The 20,429-nt window shown below is 45.2% G+C and overlaps 2 protein-coding genes across 3 annotated transcripts; one reads left to right on the forward strand and one right to left on the reverse strand.

Moving 5' to 3' along the window:
• The first annotated feature begins 7,334 nt into the window (after positions 1-7,334).
• On the forward strand, positions 7,335-10,529 carry gpr101 (G protein-coupled receptor 101). Its single transcript, XM_029164555.3, has one exon. The coding sequence runs from the start codon at positions 8,245-8,247 to the stop codon at positions 9,517-9,519; it is 1,275 nt and encodes a 424-aa protein (XP_029020388.1). The 5' UTR covers positions 7,335-8,244; the 3' UTR covers positions 9,520-10,529.
• A 671-nt stretch (positions 10,530-11,200) lies between these two features.
• On the reverse strand, positions 11,201-19,293 carry LOC114863974 (transmembrane 9 superfamily member 2). 2 transcript variants are annotated; one of them, XM_029164553.3, is made up of 18 exons: positions 18,991-19,293; positions 18,118-18,185; positions 17,917-18,010; positions 17,682-17,809; positions 17,413-17,542; positions 16,303-16,430; positions 16,062-16,179; positions 15,892-15,971; positions 15,660-15,765; positions 15,270-15,320; positions 14,820-14,952; positions 14,525-14,644; positions 14,370-14,427; positions 14,103-14,262; positions 13,829-13,980; positions 13,610-13,721; positions 13,261-13,432; positions 11,201-12,300 (listed from the first exon to the last, which is right to left on the reverse strand). In XM_029164553.3, the coding sequence occupies exons 1-18, from the start codon at positions 19,126-19,128 to the stop codon at positions 12,233-12,235; spliced, it is 2,016 nt and encodes a 671-aa protein (XP_029020386.1). In that variant the 5' UTR covers positions 19,129-19,293; the 3' UTR covers positions 11,201-12,232. The 2 variants fall into 2 exon arrangements, with proteins under 2 accessions (XP_029020386.1, XP_029020387.1); XM_029164554.3 differs by lacking the exon at positions 15,270-15,320 and having other exon boundaries at positions 18,991-19,292.
• Between the last annotated feature and the right edge of the window lie 1,136 nt (positions 19,294-20,429).

Raw genomic sequence — 20,429 nt, forward strand, 5'->3', positions numbered from 1 at the left:
GTGGGCAGGAAAGTTTGCCTGCCTCGCTTCGATGCGCGATCAACAAGCGCGTAAACAAATGCCGCTGAAGGTCCTGAGACGGGCTGCGCGACTCGCTCGGCCTGACGGAAGCGGGAGGACAGTTTTACAGACTGTCCCCGCCAGAAACCGGGAGGAGGCCCGTTCCCGAGCCTCCGTCAGCCTCATGCTATGGAGCCTTTCAAGTGTGCCGCACGTGAAACGATTGGATTCATTGTTAATAAGCTCAGCTGGCAGGTAAAGGTGGGCTGACTAGTCCTCGCCTGTTTCCCGTGGCCCCCTGCTGAGACGCGACTCGCGCGTGTGTGTGTGTGTGTGCGTGTGTGTGCGTGCGTGTGTGTGTGTGTGTGTGTGTGTGTGTGTGTGTGTGTGTGTGTGTGTGTGTGTGCGTGTGTGCGTGTGTGTGTGTGTGTGTGTGTGTGTGTGTGTGTGTGTGTGTGTGTGCTTTGCTAAATGCGATCCAGGGCACAAACATTGCTGCTGTCAGGTACACTTGTACAGCCCTGCGTGTGCATGCGTGTGTGTGTGACTTGCTGACAGAGAAACACGACGGGCACGGCGGAGCGGGCGGCGCCGCCACTTTGGGCGCAGATGGAGGATCCCACCGGAGGGAACCACGGCGGGAGACACCGACAATCATGGCAGCACATTCATCCGGGCGCCTGAAAGGCCTCGGCTTCGTCTTCTTCTGGGTTCTTCATGTGTCGTGTCCAAAGGGCCTCCTGCCAGCGTTGTGAAAACTCTGCCTTTGCCCACAAGGTCAAGGCTTAGATGTCTTGCACCAAAAGATCCTCTTTAGCGGGCCGCATTTTAAATGTAAGAGCAGAAACAAAGTCATGTAGAGCTTCATCAAGGTGACATAGCGTGAGCACAATAATAGCATATAAATGTGCCTCCGCCGCTCTCATCTTCCCAGGATGGGTTTACTCAGACACCCGTGTTTGTTTTACAGACACCCTTCTCGCCGCCACAGCTCAGGATTCAAGTTGACTTTACATCTTTGCCGCCGTTAAAGGGCCCGTGTTTGTCCTATACTGGCGGAATTACAATTACAACGGCCGCCGCGTAGCTTACTGAAATCTTCCCCGTGATTCGGGTGGAAATGAAGGATCTTGTGTGCATGCAAGTGGTATTAAATGGCACCTGGCAGAGCAGGGGCGCTAAAGCCTCACCTACGAGTCCTTTGCATAGCAATAAGTGGGCGCTCGCATGAAATGTGATGTATCAAACAGGGGGGGGGGGGTACGAGGATTGTTTCTGATGTGGGAGCTTCCGCTCGCATGCAAAGGCGCCACGGACGAAACACACATGATAATCATCAAAAGAGAAAAAAGGGCCTACAAATAGAAATGGAAGGAAGCAAAGTCAAAAATCTCTGCTTGCAGTGGTTTGATGACTCACTCCTGCAACCTGTCCAAGTGAAAAGTGTCTCGCATATCACTCTGAGGTCACAGAACAAAGCGCAGGGGCCAAAAAGCAGGTGTCAGGGGTCACGGCATCCCGAGGGTTCGCCCGGTCTCATCCCGAAACCTCTAGCACTTTTCAAAGCCCTCCCACAGCCCAGGTCCTCATCAGCGCGCGGCCCCGGTGGCCCCCACGTACCCGCCCTCCTCTCTGCCGGGTGGAGAGGGAACCTGATGCATCACCTGTAGCCCCCGCTACGCAGCGGGCAGACAGGCACCCGGTGGGGGAGGAGGGATAATGATGCCGAGGGGGCGCGGACGCACACCGAGGGCGCGTTTCATTTTCTCCATGTTTCACAAAGGCCCCTCGCACGCTCTCGCCGGACTCAAAGCGCGGCCGGGGCGAGTTTCACCCCAGAGAGATAATTACCCGCAACCCACGCGACCCTGTTAGCTCGGCTCCACGTACGCACACAAATAGTATATTTCAAATATTCCGCCGCCCTCTGTTGGGGAAATGTCCAGTTGGGTTCGGAGAGAGCGACCGCCTCTTGCTTCTCCGCCGTTTGGTCGTGGAAAGTGCCACGGGGAGAGAGCGGACTTCAACCAGCACCTCATTACAGATAAACGACAATGAAAGGCGTCGCTTAGAGAAGACGGACGCCTCAGTCCCGCGTTCGTTTGATACGACTGTAAAAGCGCCTATTGGGCCTTGATGAAGTGATGTAGTTAAAATCGTTGGTGCAGCAAATCCACCCCCCCCCCCCCCCTCGTCTGCTCAATCATCCATCAATAAAACCTCTCCTCCTCACTACCGGCTAAGCCTGACGCAAAACAGGGAAACAGACCTCATGGCAAAGCGCGTTCCACGCGAGGAGCTGGGAGACGTCGAGGTGCCGGAGCCCTGAGACGATTACACTTTATCCGTGATGAAGGGCTGAAAGAGAGCGAGTGCAGCCCCGTCACACCAGCTACACGGGACAGAATTAAGACGTTGTAGCGTGGGATGAGGCAGTTATGCATACATAACATGTTGAGGCTGGGACCCCCTACTGGGGAGAGGCACGACAAAGCCTCCCTAACAGCAATACCTCTGGGACAGCTAATGATTAATTAGCTTGTGTCATTAAGTGAGGCAAATGTCACCCGAGCTTCCTGGGGAAGCTGTCACACCATGTGTAGGCTACTCACAAGTTTCCCCCTCAGGTGCTGGTGAAGTTTGTGGGGGGGGGGGTATAGGATAATGCGCTGTAACTAGTCAAACCCTGACATCTAGTGGTCAAATATAAAACTGCGTCAAAGTCCAGCTGCCGCAAAACAAGATGACCCAGGAACTGTCGTTCCTCTTTTGGAGAATTTTGCTAAAAAAAAAACCAAATGTAACATATGCAGCCTGTCATCGCTTAACAATGGACCCGCTACAATAAAGATACTCAGATTCAGCTTTAGGATTAGTCCCTGGTCTCTTATCCCTCATCACTAAATTAGGTGGGGTGACCTCTGACCCTGGATGTCATTCACCTCACTGACTACGACACTGATGTCCAAATAGAAGCAGTGATACTTCCTCAGATGTTTCTGAGTAGATTGTAGTTGACGTGCGATCGTGTTTGATGAACAGGTTATTTATTGCAAGATCACATAAACATCTCACAAATTTGCTATTCTGCTATTAAAAAAGCACTAATGACATGCAGAGTAGTTTCAAATATTACACCAGACAGTTTGAAGGCTCTTACCAAGGTGCAGGCGATGAGTGACCACTTCCTTGTGCACTTTAGAATTAATCCGAACAACAGAGACTACCAGGACGCTGCGTGCTAGCTCTAAATGCTGTTGTTTTTTCACGTCCATCCGCCACTTGCTCCGCAGTCGCTCGCTCTCCATGCCAGCGCCGGTTATTCGGAGACTCGAGGTCAGCAGTGGATCCTGGCCTGCTATAAGGCCAGTTCAAGAAGAAGTGAGAAGGCCTCTCTCTTCGCCAGGGAGTGGCGGCCCCAGCGTGGAGAGGCTTAGCGCACACGCACACACACACACACACACACACACGCACACACACACACACACGCACACACGCACACACGCACACAAAGTGCCTTATCCGCACATAGACATACGCACACAAAAGCACACCTGTCAGGGCCTTTCCACTGTGTGAGCAAACGCAATGAAGTCTGCCCCCCCCCTCCGCCTCTCTGTATGTGGTATCCCATGTCTGCTATATTAAAGCAAATCCATTCAGTTCCCACTTTCTCATCTGAAATAATGGCATGAGCAATTTTCACATTTAGGCAAGCAAGGACACATGCAGTCTCTCTGTCTGTCTCCGGAGCTCTGCTTAATGAATGGCATCGGCTCCGGGCCCCTGTAGCTGTGCTCCGGCAGCCTTTGAAGATTTCCACAATTTCCACATGAAGAAAATCACAAAACTCCGCATACAGTCGAATTACGTGGCACAACCTGTGAGTAAATAAGACATCGACTCATACCTGCTTATACATTTACTCATTTCTAGGAGTGCATGTGATTTTTGTTATTTACCTCAGCCAAAGAGCCCCAGGCCTTGCCAGGGGCCTCCCGATTGTGCCAGTCTACTGGTGTGTGACGTCCATTTGAAGGGGGAATCTGTCAAATAGAATGATTGAATTAAAGTGCACTTTGGTCCAGAGTGCTCTCTCTTTGCCACTTTGCACCATAACATGTCTTGTACTAAAATAATTAGAGTGAGGCCTTGGGTGGTGGAGTGGCCGGATCCTCAATGGTCAAAGGAAGGAATGGCCCGGCCCTGAATGGAAGTCTCCCATCTTAAAAAAACACTTTATTTCTTTACACTTGAGGTTTGTTGTCTTTTGTGACTATTATCCCCATTCACCATTTGCTTTCATGCAGCTGTGCCCCTCTTAAAAAAGTCTTTGTGCCACCACCATGAATACAGGGAATGTGTCCATGGCAGGTAGCCCTTATTGCAAGTTAATCTCCTGAAAGAGCCTTGTACAAGTACTTTTAAATTCTCTCCGAGCCACAGAGGGTTCATCATCAATCGAGCACTTCTCCCCTTTGTGGGGCTGATGAGTGTGGTGCGCGGCCAGTGACAATGGCTGCCAAGTGTGGCAAAGTAATCACCTTCTGGGGAAAACACTAGTAATTACTTCTAAAATGTTTGGGCTTCAGAGACAACTGCTATTGTGCAATGAAATGAAAGGGTCCCTTTAGAGAGCAGCGCTGTGATGGTTGCTCTCAATCTGTTTGTCATTTGTTTGTTTACAGACATTTCTATTTACGCGTCTCCTCTGGAACCATGCTGATCATATTTATAACATACTGGTTTACTACTGTCAACATGTCTGCGCGTGGCTGACAAAATAAAGTACATGTAAACATCCGACGTACAAAAACACTCACATAATTTGTGTCACCTCATCTAGTCTAAAAATTCTTCCTACCAAATACTGAGCCGAGATGTTTCCAGCCAGGTCTTTGCAAAAGTATCAGCAAACGGAGCTGCAATGACGAGATGATGATGACGATACAATCCTTTTAGACAGACTTTTTTGCATTTCAAGATTCAATTTGATTCATAAAATTTGAATATTCTTCTTGCTGTGAGGCGACAGTGCTACCCACCGCACCCCCGTGACCCCGCACTAGGGAGTAAGCGGACAAGAAAATGGAAAATGGAGAAATTTGAATATTCAAATACTGAAGCACAAAAAAAGTTTTATAGAAATGATATTTAGACTTCAACTATTAATAGACAGCAAAGAAACAGATCAAAACACATTACTGGTTATGCTTCTATGGAGTTGAAAAACTTTATTGTTTTATGCACAATATAGCTGCAACAGTTGATATTAATAATTTTGAGATGTGTAAATAAAATATTTCACTCATTATATATTTATGCAACAAATGTGCATATAATTATTTAGAGCAGAACATATTAATGATATTGAGCATTTGTAATTATTGTGTAGTTGACTTGGGGACATCATCAATTCAAAGTAACCTGTGATGTGAACTGCCACAATAAATAATGCTCCACTCATTTATTTGATTCAATGCTAATTAAACATCTGTTTATTGGGTGACTGTGGAAAAGAGCTGAATATAACATGAGTTAGAAACTACGTTGGAATCTTTTCAGTAAAACTGTGCCTACAATGAAAAAAAAAACTCAAATGTTAAATGTTACGGGCTAATTTTCTTTGCAATCGCTTTAATGTCAAACATCCAACATGTTTTTTTGTGGTGAGATACAGAGATTGTCAATTAATGTGAGGATTATCGATAAATACAGACAAGAGATGACATTTCAAAAGGAAATCCTTATCCTGGAAAAGTACTTTTCATTTCACAACAGCTCTTACCTCAGCTTCACCACAGGCTTATCTCGTCAGTTTGACACGCGGGACTTGCCTGGAGACGAGAACGAGGCTTTTCATGCTGTCGCAATATGGATATGAATTAGGGATAATGAAGGATATACGAATTCAACGTGCCAACAAGGTTTATAATACCGATTCCTACATTTACATGAATTTCTGGAGTATTGGCAGAATTCCCAGCCTTAAACAAGTTAACAAGTTACCAATGGTTAACATTGGTTTTTAAACTGGACACTGGGGTGTAGTAAGGCCCAGAGTCTTCATCTGCAGCCAGCAGACAGGGACAGGATGTAGTTCATGTGACTGAGTCATAAAGTTCATGTAATGAGTGTGAGAGGTGTTTACAATGAAGCATTTGGTTAATTAATGGACAGAGACGCATGAGGCTGCAGGTCCAGCGCCTCCCCGTTCACCGTGTGATTTATTGCGTTGACCCATAGGTGTCAGTGAGTGACAGTGAACGGGAGCCGCTGAGCCCGGGAGGCTGCAGGCCCGTTGGTCCCCTTTGAACCGCGGTGCATTCAGCAGGAAAACAAGGAAACATCTCTCCACCCTTTTGTGGTCACCAGCGTTTCATTTGCAATCTGAATCTGAAACACAGGGCGCTCGAGTCGCATCAAAAGGCTTTCTGATAGAGCAAAGGCTTGAAATAAAATGGCTAATTACGAGTGTTGATTAGTAGGCCATGTAAGCAACACACTAATTGGATTGCACAATGTAGCAGTGCTTTTGTTTTGTGTGCATCTTAATTAAGTCTTTCTTTTTTTTCTAAAAAGGCTGAAAGTAGCTTTTTATTCCTGCGATGGTATAAAAATGTTTGTACAAACAAGAACACTCAGCGTTGAGGTTGGGCTGATTTGATCAAAAACTGAGTGGTCCCCAAATGCGGAGACATTACATGTAAAAGCTTTTTCACTATTGACATCACACCATAATGAACTTGAGCCTGTTCAGTCTATGGTTTTCAGTTTAATATTGTCACAGGCTAAAAATACCTGGGTTGTGATAATGAAATACGCTCTGTGAATGGAGGTTTCCCAGCGAAAATAATATCTTCTTTTGTAAAGAAACCCTTGAATTGCTTGAACACAGAGATTATGTGAAGCAAGAACTAAAAAGTTGTGTTATTCTCTCCTCTCCATGCATGAGCTGAAGTAAGATGGAAAAGAAGGAAGGAAAAGGAGTAAACCACGACAATTCATCTGATGAATGAAGTGAAATGAGCTGAAAATGAACGGATGTTCAGGTCAGACCATCTTTGGTGAGAATCAGGGACCAAACGCAATGAGTGAAACATTCAAATTTCACATTCCCATCAGATGATCGGTTACGACGCACAGCTCACGCCACAGTAATCACCATAAAGCCTGCGCTCGTGCTCCGGTTTCCAGCCTGAATCAATTACCGCTTGTCACCAAGGAGACGCGCGAGTTTATTGTCGAACTGAAAGGCTGCTCTTTTAATAACCACCTCCCTCGTTAACTCACGTCTAACAGCCTAAAAATAAACGTGGTCGCCGCACGCCACGGATGAACGCGTTAGACGGCCACGCGTTTCACGCCGGCGTCTGCTCCGTTGTGTTCTCTCGCGGAGCACCGAGCGAGGGAAACCACAGATTTAACACGACGGGGGAAAGTGTGCTGCGCCTGACGCGTTCACCGTGGCACGCGGGGATGTGGAACCGGCGCGAGTCGTGCGCGTTCACAACAACAAGGAGAAAACGGGGGAGGGAGGGGGAGGTCGGTGTCAGCCTCCAGCAGCGAGACATTTCCGCGCAGGTGTCCTTGTGCGCGAGTGCGTGCGTGCGCGTGCGTGTGTTTATTCTGACACCTCAGAGACGAGACCCGAGCGCAAGCAGCCTAATGCCGCCGAAGGGGGAGTGGAAGCGCATCAAACGACGCACGCTTCATCTGCCACGGCATCCGAAAGCAGCGGCGTCGGGAGCGACGCGCTAGTCCCGGATGAGAGACCCCCGCTGGGCGAAGACGCGCCGCGAGAGCTCGCTGCCACCGAACCGGAGCCGCGGCGCGCGGCGCGTCCTCGGGCGAAGCGACGCGGCGAGGTGTCGTTCCCCTCGCGGATTAGTGGCGTTTGCCGCGGCGGTGGACGTTTGCCGTCGACGCTGACGGCTCGAACGCTGTCGCCAGACGAGCCCCCCCCCCCTCCTCGCTTTTCTCCTGCTGCAGATGTGGCTGACGGAGGAGCGCGGCCTGTGGGTGGGCGAAGCGGCCATCGGCGGAGACGAGCGGTAACGGCCCCCGATGGGCACTTCCACGGGATTTACCAGGCCATGGATGCCATGTTACATGAGGATAACATAAACAAGGAGGAGCGCGTCCGCTGATCTCTCTGCATTTATTCTGCTGCTGGAGATGGGACTGACCTAGTCGGACTGGACCCGAGGCACGCGTGCCTCTCCCCACACGGACCCACCAGGCATGGACGTGAACTGCACCGACGTTCCCTGGGGGCCCGGCCCGGACGCGGCCCCCTGGTCCCCGGTGGCCGACAGCGCGGTGAAGATGGCGCTGATATCCCTCATTGTGTGCGCGTCGCTGTTCGGCAACGTGGTGGTCCTGCTGGTGTTCCAGAGGAAGCCCCAGCTCCTCCACGTGGCCAACCGCTTCGTGCTCAACCTCCTCCTGGCCGACCTGCTCCAGACCGTCCTGGTCATGCCCTTCGCCATCGCCACGGCGGTGCCCGGCGTGTGGCCCCTGGACGCCCGGCTGTGCCAGGCCCTGGTGGTGCTCATGCACCTCTTCGCCTTCGCTGGCGTCAACACCATCATAATCGTGTCGGTGGACCGCTACCTGGCCATCATCCACCCGCTGTCCTACCCCACCCGCATGACCCCCCACCTGGGCACCAACCTCATCATCTGCACCTGGGTGCTCAGCTTCCTCCAGAGCACGCCGCCGCTCTACGGCTGGGGCGCCATCGCCTTCGACCCGCGGCGCCACGTGTGCGCGGTGGTGTGGTCCTCCAGCCTGTCCTACTCCGCCGCCGTGTCCACCTTCTCCTTCTGGCTGCCCGTGCTCGTCATGCTGGCGTGCTACTGGATGGTGTTCAGGGCGGCTCGGCGGCAGAACGCCCTCGTGCACCCCGTCCAGACGCAGGCGCTCTCCCGGGCCCGCCCGCAGGACTTCCAGGGGCCCGGCAGCCCCCAGCGGCCGGGGGGCGGAGCCGACGACCGCGGCTCCGCCCGAGGGCACGCGGTCCGGGTCCGGCACAGACGCTTCCACTACCACTGCAAAGCGGCTCGCGTGGTTTTCGTGATCATGGCCTCGTACGTGCTCAGCATGGGGCCTTACAGCATCCTGAACACCATCTCCATGAGCGCCAGGGCGGCCATACCCGCCTGGCTCTCCTCCCTCTCCCTGGTGCTCTTCTTCTTACAGTGCTGCCTGCACCCCTACATTTACGGCTACATGCACCGCAGCGTGAGGAAGGAGTTCCTGGCGCTGCTCTGCGGCCTCTTCTGCAAACGGGGCCGGGCGCGGCAGAGCTCCGCCGCGGAGAGCTGCTTCACCACCACGGAGGGCCGCTCGGGGGCCCACGCCGTCCGGGTGGTCCCCCTGCAGACGTGGGCGGAGTGCACGACGTCCTCCTCGCCCACGTGCGAGAGGAGGTCGCGGGACAGCCGCAAGGAGACCACGTCCACCAGCATCGGCTCCGAGAGGGAGCTCGCGCTCCACAGCAGGCGCAGCACATGAGCCGCCTGCACGAGCTCCACAGCCCATAGTCTTACTTGAAGTCTGTGCTCACATAGAAACTAACAGGCCTTCTGTACAACAGGGTTGTCCACTTAGGAAGAATCACATAAATGATCATTAGTATATTAATTGTTTACATTTTTTCATAGAATCAAGTAGTATTGTTTTATTATGAAGTGTTGGTTGTTGTTAGGGCATTTTTAAGAGTTATTATATCGGCCATTTGTCAGGTTGTCTGCTATGATTTGAAGGTTTATTACTATTTTAAATGTGCAAAGACTGAACTAGCATCTTTTACAAAAAAAAGTATTTTAAAAGAAGTTTTAAACTCAGCTGATGTTTCATTTGTTCGCTCACTTTTTAACCCAAGAAGTCGTTTCTGACACAGTATTAATGTGGATAATCTGCACAACTACTCTCTCCTCAGGAAATGCCCGCTGAACAAACTGCAGCATCCGTCTCCAGTCCCGCAACCTGTTCAGTTGGTGAACACGTGCTCTCGGCCCCCGGTGCAGTGACTTAATAAGCCAGAGCGCCGCTTGTTGTGCCTGTCAGTTACAACACACACACGTCTGTTTCCTGGAGCTGAGAACCACACACGCACTTTTGTCTTAGCCTTTGTTGCTGGAAGTCTTAGTCGACGGGATTTTGTCTTGCGTTCAAGTGTCACTGTTTATTTGATGCCTTTCAAATGTCAGCCGCTCGGAGGAGATGGCAAAGTGTGATTAACAAACAGAATGTGTGCTGCTTAATGTCATCTGCGCTACACAATCTATTGTAACAGATTTTTTATGTCATCCGAACACGTTTAAATTTGTAAAGAAGCCTCCTGGCGCTTAGTTCATAAAAAAGGCGACGTGATGAGTATTAATCAAAGTGTTATGTGCTTGACATGACTCATTTTAGAGAAATACAATCATTGAGATGTTTAGAAAATGTGTTGCCAAAGGATGTCGCAGGTTCAGTATTTGTGTTTCAGAAAAGATAAACACTCATTTGGCAAAACCTTATTCATTCACTTGTCATTTTTCCTGTTGATGAGCAGCTACTGTAGCGTCTACCTGCTTTTGAATATGACAGGTCAGCTTAATGTGTTACGTCATAAATCGCAATAAACACTTGCCACTGAACACAATTTTATCTTTTATAATTTACAATAAATGTGTTACAAAAAATAAGAAGCTGCCCTAAGAGTTGAAAAGGGTCGAGGCCTAATCAAAGTTTAAATTATTAACTATGACGATACACGAAGCTGGTCGAGTAAGTTGACCAATGACTCCCATAGACCTATCATCTAAAAACTATGAAGGTAAATAAAAAGAATAAAAGCTGAAAACATGAAAAGTCACTTGCCAAAAGGAGACATTACGAGAGTGTTATCGGACGGCACAGAGCGATAATATGCTTTGCTTTAAATTATTATGCAGCGTATTGTAAGCGGACAAGTCTTTAAACTCAGTGCTTAAGATAGTATCGCAAGTCTTTGACCTGATGGAGAGTTGCAGAATTATTTGAATTAGTGTAGACTTTTAATCGATCAGATGTAGTTTTGATGTTTTAGAGAAATTGACAAACCATCTATAAACCAACGTGACTGCACAATAACTTGCACTTTATGCTTCACACAATCGCTCAGCACCATCAGAAGATTTAAAGTTTTAACTTAAGAAAAATCTGTTAATACACTTCATATGTAGCAGTTTTATTATTTCAATGCAGGTCCCTGTCTGTATGCAACCAGCTGTCATTCACAAACTGAGATGGTTATATACACATGTCTCCAATTGCAACCACACCCCCCAACATATAAAACATGGCCTTCTGAAATTAATTGCATTTATTTGTAAAAATGTTATCACCTTGGGTGATTACTCCACACTGCCGGAAGCAAACATCTGCAGTGTTTTATGCATTTACAACTCAGCAAACTGCTCATTAAAATCTAAAAGGGTATACTTCAATGGTACATAGGAGCTATGAGTAAATTAACGGGCAATTAACTAGGCAAGAATCTCTTATGTGGCCACAAAAGGTCAGGCATGTCACTTAGAGGCCATTCTTAGTGTAACATACTTTAGCTGGAGCAGAATTTTCTTCAACACGCATGTGCTTCATAACCACACGCACTACTTGTTTCTATGCAAACATAAACGTAGCCAAAAGTACAGTGAAATGGCCAGGTATGATTGCAGTGTCTCTGTTTTCTATTACTTATCGAACGCAATAAAGGCGGATATTTAGACATTTTAGCCCCATCTTTACTGCACAAGGACGGCTCAAAAATGGTGACATTCTTTCAAACCTGCTCTCTCTATACAGTATATTTACACGCGTTTTATTTTACAATACAGGCAATGCAAAACCAAACACGGAACCATTGGAGAATAGAGAAGGAATAACACACACTTTGCTTATAGAAATGAAAATAAAAATGTTGACATTTTTCTTAAATCCACCAAAACCAAGCACTCACTATGGAAACTAGATCATTGGAACCCCCTCTGATTCTTAAAGATGTGACTCAAAGGATTACTGTTCAACAGTGAACACAAAATTTTATATATTTTAAAAAGAAAACAAAACAGTAGCAACATAGGTTTAAAGCACAAAAAAAGAATGGGCTCTTTGCTCTCCAGGTTTTAATGATAAGTGATTTAGACGTCTTTCACACAAACCAGTGTGACAGCACAGACTCAGTCTTTCCTGTAGTACATTAGTCCACCTTGACCACACTGTAGATCTTATTCACAAACCAGAAGCAGGCGAAGAAGCCGATTGTACCTGGGAACACAAGACAAGTAGGAATAACTATTAAACAATTTTTTTTTTGTTGCCAGTTGACACAAATTTGGTGGCAAGATGTATAGCAAACCTAGTGTGTCACAGTGCAACCAAGTTCCATCCACTAAGAGCTTAAAAACTAACTTTGGACAGAGTTGTGACTGCTTAATAGGGGAAATCAGCCCAATCCTGAATTAAACTATGATCAAAGTTGGGATGAGGTAGAAAAAAAATACAGACATCAAAATAAAACTGGTAAAATGGAAGATTAGGATTATTTAGATTAAAAATGGATTATTTCTCTGTGATAATCTTTTGACATCTCATCCTCTTGCTACTTACAGCACTTTAAGATAGTGTCAAACAGTGCAGCACTGCCAAGTAGGGCTACAGGCCAAGTAATATGTATGTCATCATCTGACGTCACCCCGTGACGGTGAGCCTTGATATAAGCTCTGCATGTATTTGCCAGTCAGTATTCTCTTCTCACTTACACCCTTCGTCTTATACGAGTGGATGAGCTGAGTAGGGTCAAGGAGACCAAGTCAACCTGTGTCGGATTTTGTGTGGCACATACATGTGCATAGTCTTAACCACACAGGTGGATCTGAAGTACATGCAACATCGTCCTGACAGCTAGAGTTCATGGAGACTTTAATTATAATTAACTGCCACAAGAGTACCATAAATGTGAGCCAGGTTACAAGGCTAGGGTCTGTCTCTAAGGAAATGATAAGCAAACAATAAGCTGTCCTGTACCAGTTAAGTGTGCCACTAGAACAGGATGGAGATCCTGTATTTTCATTGTACTGCTACAGAGTTATTTGAGTACACAATGTTACTCACATTTACAAGCAGACATGAATGACACAATCCATCGTGGTGAGGTAAGGACAAGTAATTATCTATGCAAGTATCTATGTCAGCTGCTTTAAGTGTGAAAGTGAGTGGAGGCCTCACCTGTGAAGAGGAAGAAGATAAGGACCATGATCATAGTATAACCAAAGTAGAGGAAGGTGCTGGCTGCTCCGATAATTTGTAGCTTTGAGAAGAAATAATGCACAGCGTAGACGAACAGATAGACTGCTGTGAAGCCGCTGGTCAGGAAGGAGCGCCACCACCAGTGGTAGTCCTACACAAGTGACAAATGACAACATGTTACAATCCAGAAGTAACTACATGCTACATTCAGTTTGGACGAGATGGAAAAAGCAGAGCTCAGCCTTACTGATGCTGAACAACTTACATGTACAGTGTACAATTATATGAAAAGCTTTAAATAACAATAGCTGTCTGAACATTCAGGTACCTCGGCACATAGGTGGAAGTAGCAGAGCAGAATTGTGGCCTCAGAGCAGGTGATGAGCAGGATAATAAAAACCAAGAACAGGAAGCCGAACATGTAGTACATCTGGTGAGACCTACAACACAACGATACATTCACTACAAACAGAGAATGCGTGGCAGAGAGTAAAACCGGTCGCTGAGTCATGGGACTACTAACAATCAGGAATGACAACATTCATACCAAATGCTGTTAAGGATGAAGAATAGCTGGATGAAGATGCAGCCAAAGGGCAAGATTCCACCCATCACAATGCCGGGGATCGGCTTTGTAAAGAAAGACTGCTCAGGAATTTGACGAGGGATTTGGTTGGTTCGAACTGGTTGCTCAATTGCCTGCATAGAAAAAGCAAAACTATTTAACAAATTTGAGTTTGTTAATGACCCTAACAAACAATTCCCCTACAATTAATATTATCATATTGGACAAATAAACAAATCGAGGAGACCCGACTCACAGGCTTTTTGAATCCAAAGTAGGCGCCAACGAAGGTGAGGGGCACAGAGATTCCAAACCACAGGGCCAAAATCGCCACCAGTGTACCAAAGGGGATGGCGGCTGAGGAACCCTCCACCCACAGGATCAGGTTCATCAGGAAGAAGTCAGCAAACACAATACTGAGGAACACAGGAAGGAACACGTTAGATGGACAACACCAATATACAGAGCAAAGGCACGGCAAACACGTTTCAATGAGAAAGAAACAGAAGCTTCTTGATTATACCCGGGACACAGGAGCGCTGTCAGTAAAACGTTTGTCTTCCACTTTTCGCCTCCAAAAGCTGCAGGAAAAACAAGACAGACGTTTAAGATAAGAAATACCACAGTGACAGAGTCGCGTTGACTTTGCAAAACAATTAGCTTCTATCACATTCTTACTTTTGTAAAGGCGTGCAGACACGTAGCCAGCAGGTGTGCCCAGCAGAACCCAGAGGACCACAGCGCATGTCATGAGAGCCCCTCTGTTGGCTGGTGACAGGAAACCCAGACAGGCCAGGACTACGTAGACAAGCAGCCATTAGTTCAGTCAGCAGGATAAATAAGCAACTTGCAAATTAACTATTTGAATACAAAGACAGATTTTCAGGCTGCCACGAGTGCACGTACATCGTTTTCCGCAATAAAAGTCACAATTATTTGCTGCCCAATATTGCTGTTGTAATCTTGCTCTTACAGAGTGTGATGAAGGTCATGATGAAGATCTGAGTGCCCTGTCCAAGGAACACAGACAGCAACATGCCTTTCCTGGGGGGACGGAAAACGTCACCATGCACCTGCTTCCACCCAGACTCTTCCTGAGCATCCTCCTGAAAAAGGAAGCAGAAGCCCCAACGCTCATGACCAACAGAGCACCAGCTGCTGAGGTTCACCAACCACCAATGCCACCTTAGAATGAAACACACACTGACACACTGGCAGCGGGGTAACGTGAAAAATTAGACGACATTTACTAAAGCAAAGGCTGTAACATTTGGTGGAAAACAAAACATTTCTTAAATCAGAGACAATCCACACCACACTTCACATTCTGGCTTTAATGTCCATGTTTGCTGCAATTATAAACCCAAACACCTTATTCAACCACATAAGAGGTTGTGCTGAAAGTAGCTTTCTATAATCTTACATAGGTTAGAGATGATTTTTCCTTGGATGATGGAACCTTTATCAAGTCTACCTGCAAAATGTAACAACACACTTATAATTCTGGGTACTTTGCATCCATGGATTAATATCTGAATTAGCTTTTTCAGCTACATTTTAATAATCCCATCTCGTGCTCTGGGATAAAAGTATTTACAGCCACTAAAGTAAAATGTGGGTTTAAACTCCAATAACTCATGAAAAAAACAGAAATGTGCTTTCTTAGAAATATTTCCTGCCAAACTAGATAATATTTCTCTGGGTAGTGTGGTCCTATAGTAAACAAAGAAGAATTGATGCCTTTAAGAGTGCATTTTAATGACAGTGCTTTAAACACACACATGAATCGGCTTCAACTACTAAATGTCTGTACCTGATCCACCTGGTTGTATCTGGCAATGTCCTTGTGCAGAGTTCTCAACATGATCATGGCAACCATGCCAGAAAGGAAGAGAACAATGACCAGTGAGTTCATGATACTAAAAAAAAAAAAAAAAAAAAAAAGAGACACAATCTGGCATCAACAAAACGCACCAAATACGCAGGAAGTGTTTATGCACAAGGAACATCAACATCTTAAAGCTGCTGGAGCACTTATACAGTACCTAAACCACTGGATGTTGGTGTGAGGCATGGAGACCAGGATGTAGTCCCATCTTGAGGCCCACTTGATATCATTGTTTTCCTGTAACAAAAATGTAATTCTATTAGTTAAACACACATGTTTACATTTATATATACAAATTGGTATCGAACTAATTTCAGCGAGGCTCACCGTGAATGTGACAGAGTAGCTGTAAGTGATGGAAACATCGTTGGTAAATTCCCCAGGGACCTCCGTTGGTTGGTTGGTTGGGTCACAGTTTGTGTGTTCATTATCCACATGTTTGTAGCTGTTTTAAAAGACAGTTCATCAGATCACCTCAGTGACTGTGGTCCTCATTTTAGATGGTAGACTGTCAATAGGTTGAGACATATTGCACTTCTATCAGTAGAGTGTGGCACTGTATCTTTACCTCTTAGGCTCCAAAGTGGCACCAACCAGCCGGGCCCCTTTCCATCCTTCAGGCTCTCCATTGTGGTACGTGATCTTTATGTCCACGTGGTTAAAGACGTAAAAAGTGTTCTTTTTGTTGAACTCAGCCTGACAAAAAAACAAACAAAAAAAACAACAAACAATTCTTCATTTATCTTTCAATATTTGCTTTGTTTCTATTAGGTACTATATTAGGTATTAAAATACTTTTCTTATCACCAAATCAGTGATTTGCTAGTAGCAGCTCATTGTAACAACATTTGGCTTGAGATAAAACACATCACTAATTTAAATCTTGAGTTAAACATTAAAGATACTAACAGTAAAGTATGAAACCTGACAAGGCGCTGCATTGGTCAGTCTCTTGCATGTCAGAACACATTCCTTTGAGGATGTGTCAGTGTTGTTTTTTTGAACTTGAAAACTTGAGATCGCCATGACCACAACCACCATCTTTTCCCAGTGTTGTATGACAGTACGTGCATATTGACAAACTACTTTTAACATTTCACAAATCAATATGAATGTTGACATTTCTTCTGCAGTGATAAATGTGGTGTAACCTAGCATTGTATATACCTGGGATATATTGTTACAGTGAGTAACACACCCAACATGTACTAAACATAGGGTATTGTGTTATCCGATATGAAACCAGTAAAACCAGAGAACATTGTGAGGTGATTGTGGTAACTTGGATGTTTACTGTGTCACTACAGCTTATTTACTCTACAGGTTACTGGCCTTTTGCAAAAGGAAAGGTGGGTCAGATTTGTTTTAGCTGTTAACCATGTGTGCTTGTTTAGTAATGCTTCCAGGATTCACCAAGTTGTTTAAACAAAAACCTTTAATTTGCAAATTAGGTGCTCTACTTCTGTTCTTCAGTTTCTTAGTTTACTCTGATTTAGCAAACATAGATCATAACAGTGTGTTTGCATTTTACTACTACTGATGGTTTCATCAGTAGTAGTCATCATGATACATTTTGGACCAATTACTTCCAGCTACATGTATATAATATGAAAATAATAAGATCAGTTCACAAGCAGACTAATTAATAAAAGGTAGAAAATCAGAAGTTGTAACTTACATTGATGACACAAGCATCTTTAGCTCGACCATCTTTTGTAACATAGCAGCCAATGGGGAAGCCAGGGTTGCAGTACTTCTGACCATCCTCCACATCATAGCACCATGTCACTGGCATGTTGTCTATTATCCTAAAAATAGAGGTTAATCTCAACAACCTTCCCCCCAAAATATCAGTTTTCTCCTCTTGTACTCTTGCTCACAGCTCGACGATTTTTTAAACAAAATGTCCTTATTACAGATGCAGTTTACATGTAACACTTTACTAACCAGTGGTGCTGGTAGTTAAGTTGCATTCCCATCTTGATGAAATCCAGTTTGGCTGTATCCTTCTGGTCATCCTTCTTGTATGTTCTGGTACACACCCCTTTGCATTGAACATTTTCTTTGAAGCTAAACTGTAAAAGATATTTTGGAAACATGTTGCAAAAACCTATACAGATGCCATAATATTTTAGGGACATCATACACATCGTGAGCATATAGATCTTCTGGTAAGACCCACCTTGTATGGTGAAGACTCAATTCGTTCACCAAACAGCACCTGTCCAAGATTTTCAGATGGCCTGATTTCATTTTTTTCTGTACAGAAGTCAAACCTTTAACAAATACAGATTTATACACAAAGTTAAGAGGAAGTTAATGGGCTGTTAAACACATATCTGAACACACAAGGAGCATTAGGCAGAGACAAAATGTTACTTACACATCATACTCGTAAGGCAGGACTGACTCCACTGAGTCTAAGCGGTTAACAAACAGTTGAATCTTGTCCTGTGAAGAAAAAAACATCTGTTAAATAAAATCGCAGGTTTTCAACAAGCAGGTGCACCTTGTCAAAAGGTAAATGCCACACCAGCACTTGGTGTAAGACCTATTTGACACATAAAGGAGTGTTATGACATGTTGATGACATGAACCCAAATCAGATGGCCTGGGTTAGGTTACACTCCTTAATAAATGAAATGTGCCAATATGGGCTCAGTTTAGGGAAGAAAAGCAATTCAGGTGATCAGAACCTGGTACCAGTCGAAAGAATGACAGGAATGTGCACAACTTTGAAGGCTACGGTTGAACAACTGGCCTTAATTGCTGTAGATGTCGTTTGTGATCTACAGTGAAAACTATAGAAATAAAGGGAAGACAAAACTTTAACTTCTTTCGATTTTACTTGACCCAAGCGTCACGTAGTGAACAGCACGCTAAAACCCTACGGACATCCAAACTGAACAGGACCTCCCCACGTAACGTCAGCAGAGCGCCGACGAGTCAAAACCACGCTGAGTCAATGTAAAAATGCTAACATTATCATGCTAGGTTACCGTCAAACACGGCACATCGGGGTGCGTATATAAGCCTTTGGCAACGACAGCGGGCACTGATAAATGAATTATGCCACAAATGCATCCCAATGCTAAGCCAGAGTTCCGGTTGGTTCCAGGCAATAGCCGGGGCCTACGGAGAGGACTGATTAGCTAGCAACTACGGACGATAACATTTTGCAAACTCACACCCTTCTCGCGTCAGAACAAAATCCACGTAGAAGATACAAATTGAGAATGATATTTCATGAGCATACCTGGCAATCCGCCTCACTTTTGTCCTTTTCACAAAAACTCACTGGGGCTAAACCCGGAAGATAAAACGCCGAGCACGCAACGAAATACGAGGCCAGTAAATAAACCAACAAAAATCCAAAGTGCTTCTCCTTCTTCATTTTATCGCAGACGCGGTCCTTCAGCTAGTTAAGCGAACTTCTGTCAAAAGAAAGAACTCGTTCTCCTAAACGCAGAAGGTGTTCCCGGTTAGCTAGGTCTTTCCACGGGCTACTCAGTGGCAGCGCTGTCTAGGACCTGTCTGACCTGCTCTGTCAAGCTGTGGGCGAGCCACACAAGTAACACCGGAAGTTAAAGGTTTCAACCTTCAGAATAAATATGTACATTTATTAGTCTGCATGTCGTTCAATGATTTTACATTTAAAGTTATTTTATTCTATTTATAATACAGATTTAATGCATTTACGTTAACCTTACGTACATATACAATGTTAAACATTATTTTAAATATGTACACTTTCAAAATACTTTGGCAGTTAATTTACTTTGAAAGAAGAGGAGTCGGATTTGATCTATTTCTCTGACGTGTGGAGACCTAGGAAGTAGCTCTGACGTTGCTTCTGCAGACATTTATCCTTGTTTTTTTAACAGCATGACACATAAAAAAACTACTAAAAGTAAATTAAAAATGCTTCATGATATACACGGTGGTGTAGTTGGTAAGAGAACCCAGCAGAAGAAAAACCACATCACATGATATCATTGTAAAACACTGCTGACTGAATGAAGGAGGCGCAACTAAGGAGCTACGTGTCTATTTCTGACAAGGAACTTGCACCTGTATTGCCAGTTTGTGGACAATAACAGCTCATGCGTCCCCAGAGAATGTGACAAAGGGTTAGAAGGGTGGAGTCTGCAAGGACGTCATTGTGTAGTCCATGTACATGAATGAAATTATTTGGTCAAAACAATGTTTTAAAGCAGTGTTGTACTGGCAAATATGAATGGTATTGCACCTACAGTCTCATCTTTTTTGTGCTTTTGTGCTTCAATAAGAACTCACTTAAGTAACTGATTTATTCAATATTTATATATTTGATAACAATGTGTTGACCTTTTTGTGCATGTGTGTCTAAAATGCTAATAGGGAGAGGTCTGTATTTTCATGGACAATACCCATGATATAAGAAGGGAAGGATGAGGGTACAATTCAATGAACAATGAATGTTTGTTGGTCACTCTGATTGACTGTCATGAATGTTAGAAGACTGTCAGAAATAAGCAATGAATGAGTAAGGCGTGGTGTGGGTTTATCTGGTTTGATACTGTTAGTAGGTGTAAAACTAGTTCAGCTTGTTGTATCCACTGCTTTCAGTGAGTATGCAAACAAAATAAAAACAATTTCCATCACAAGTACACTGGCAATCTCCACAGAAGGCAAGAGGAGGAGCTTGTGTTTGCT

Source organism: Betta splendens, chromosome 10, assembly GCF_900634795.4.
Source record: "Betta splendens chromosome 10, fBetSpl5.4, whole genome shotgun sequence".
Taxonomy (NCBI): domain Eukaryota; kingdom Metazoa; phylum Chordata; class Actinopteri; order Anabantiformes; family Osphronemidae; genus Betta; species Betta splendens.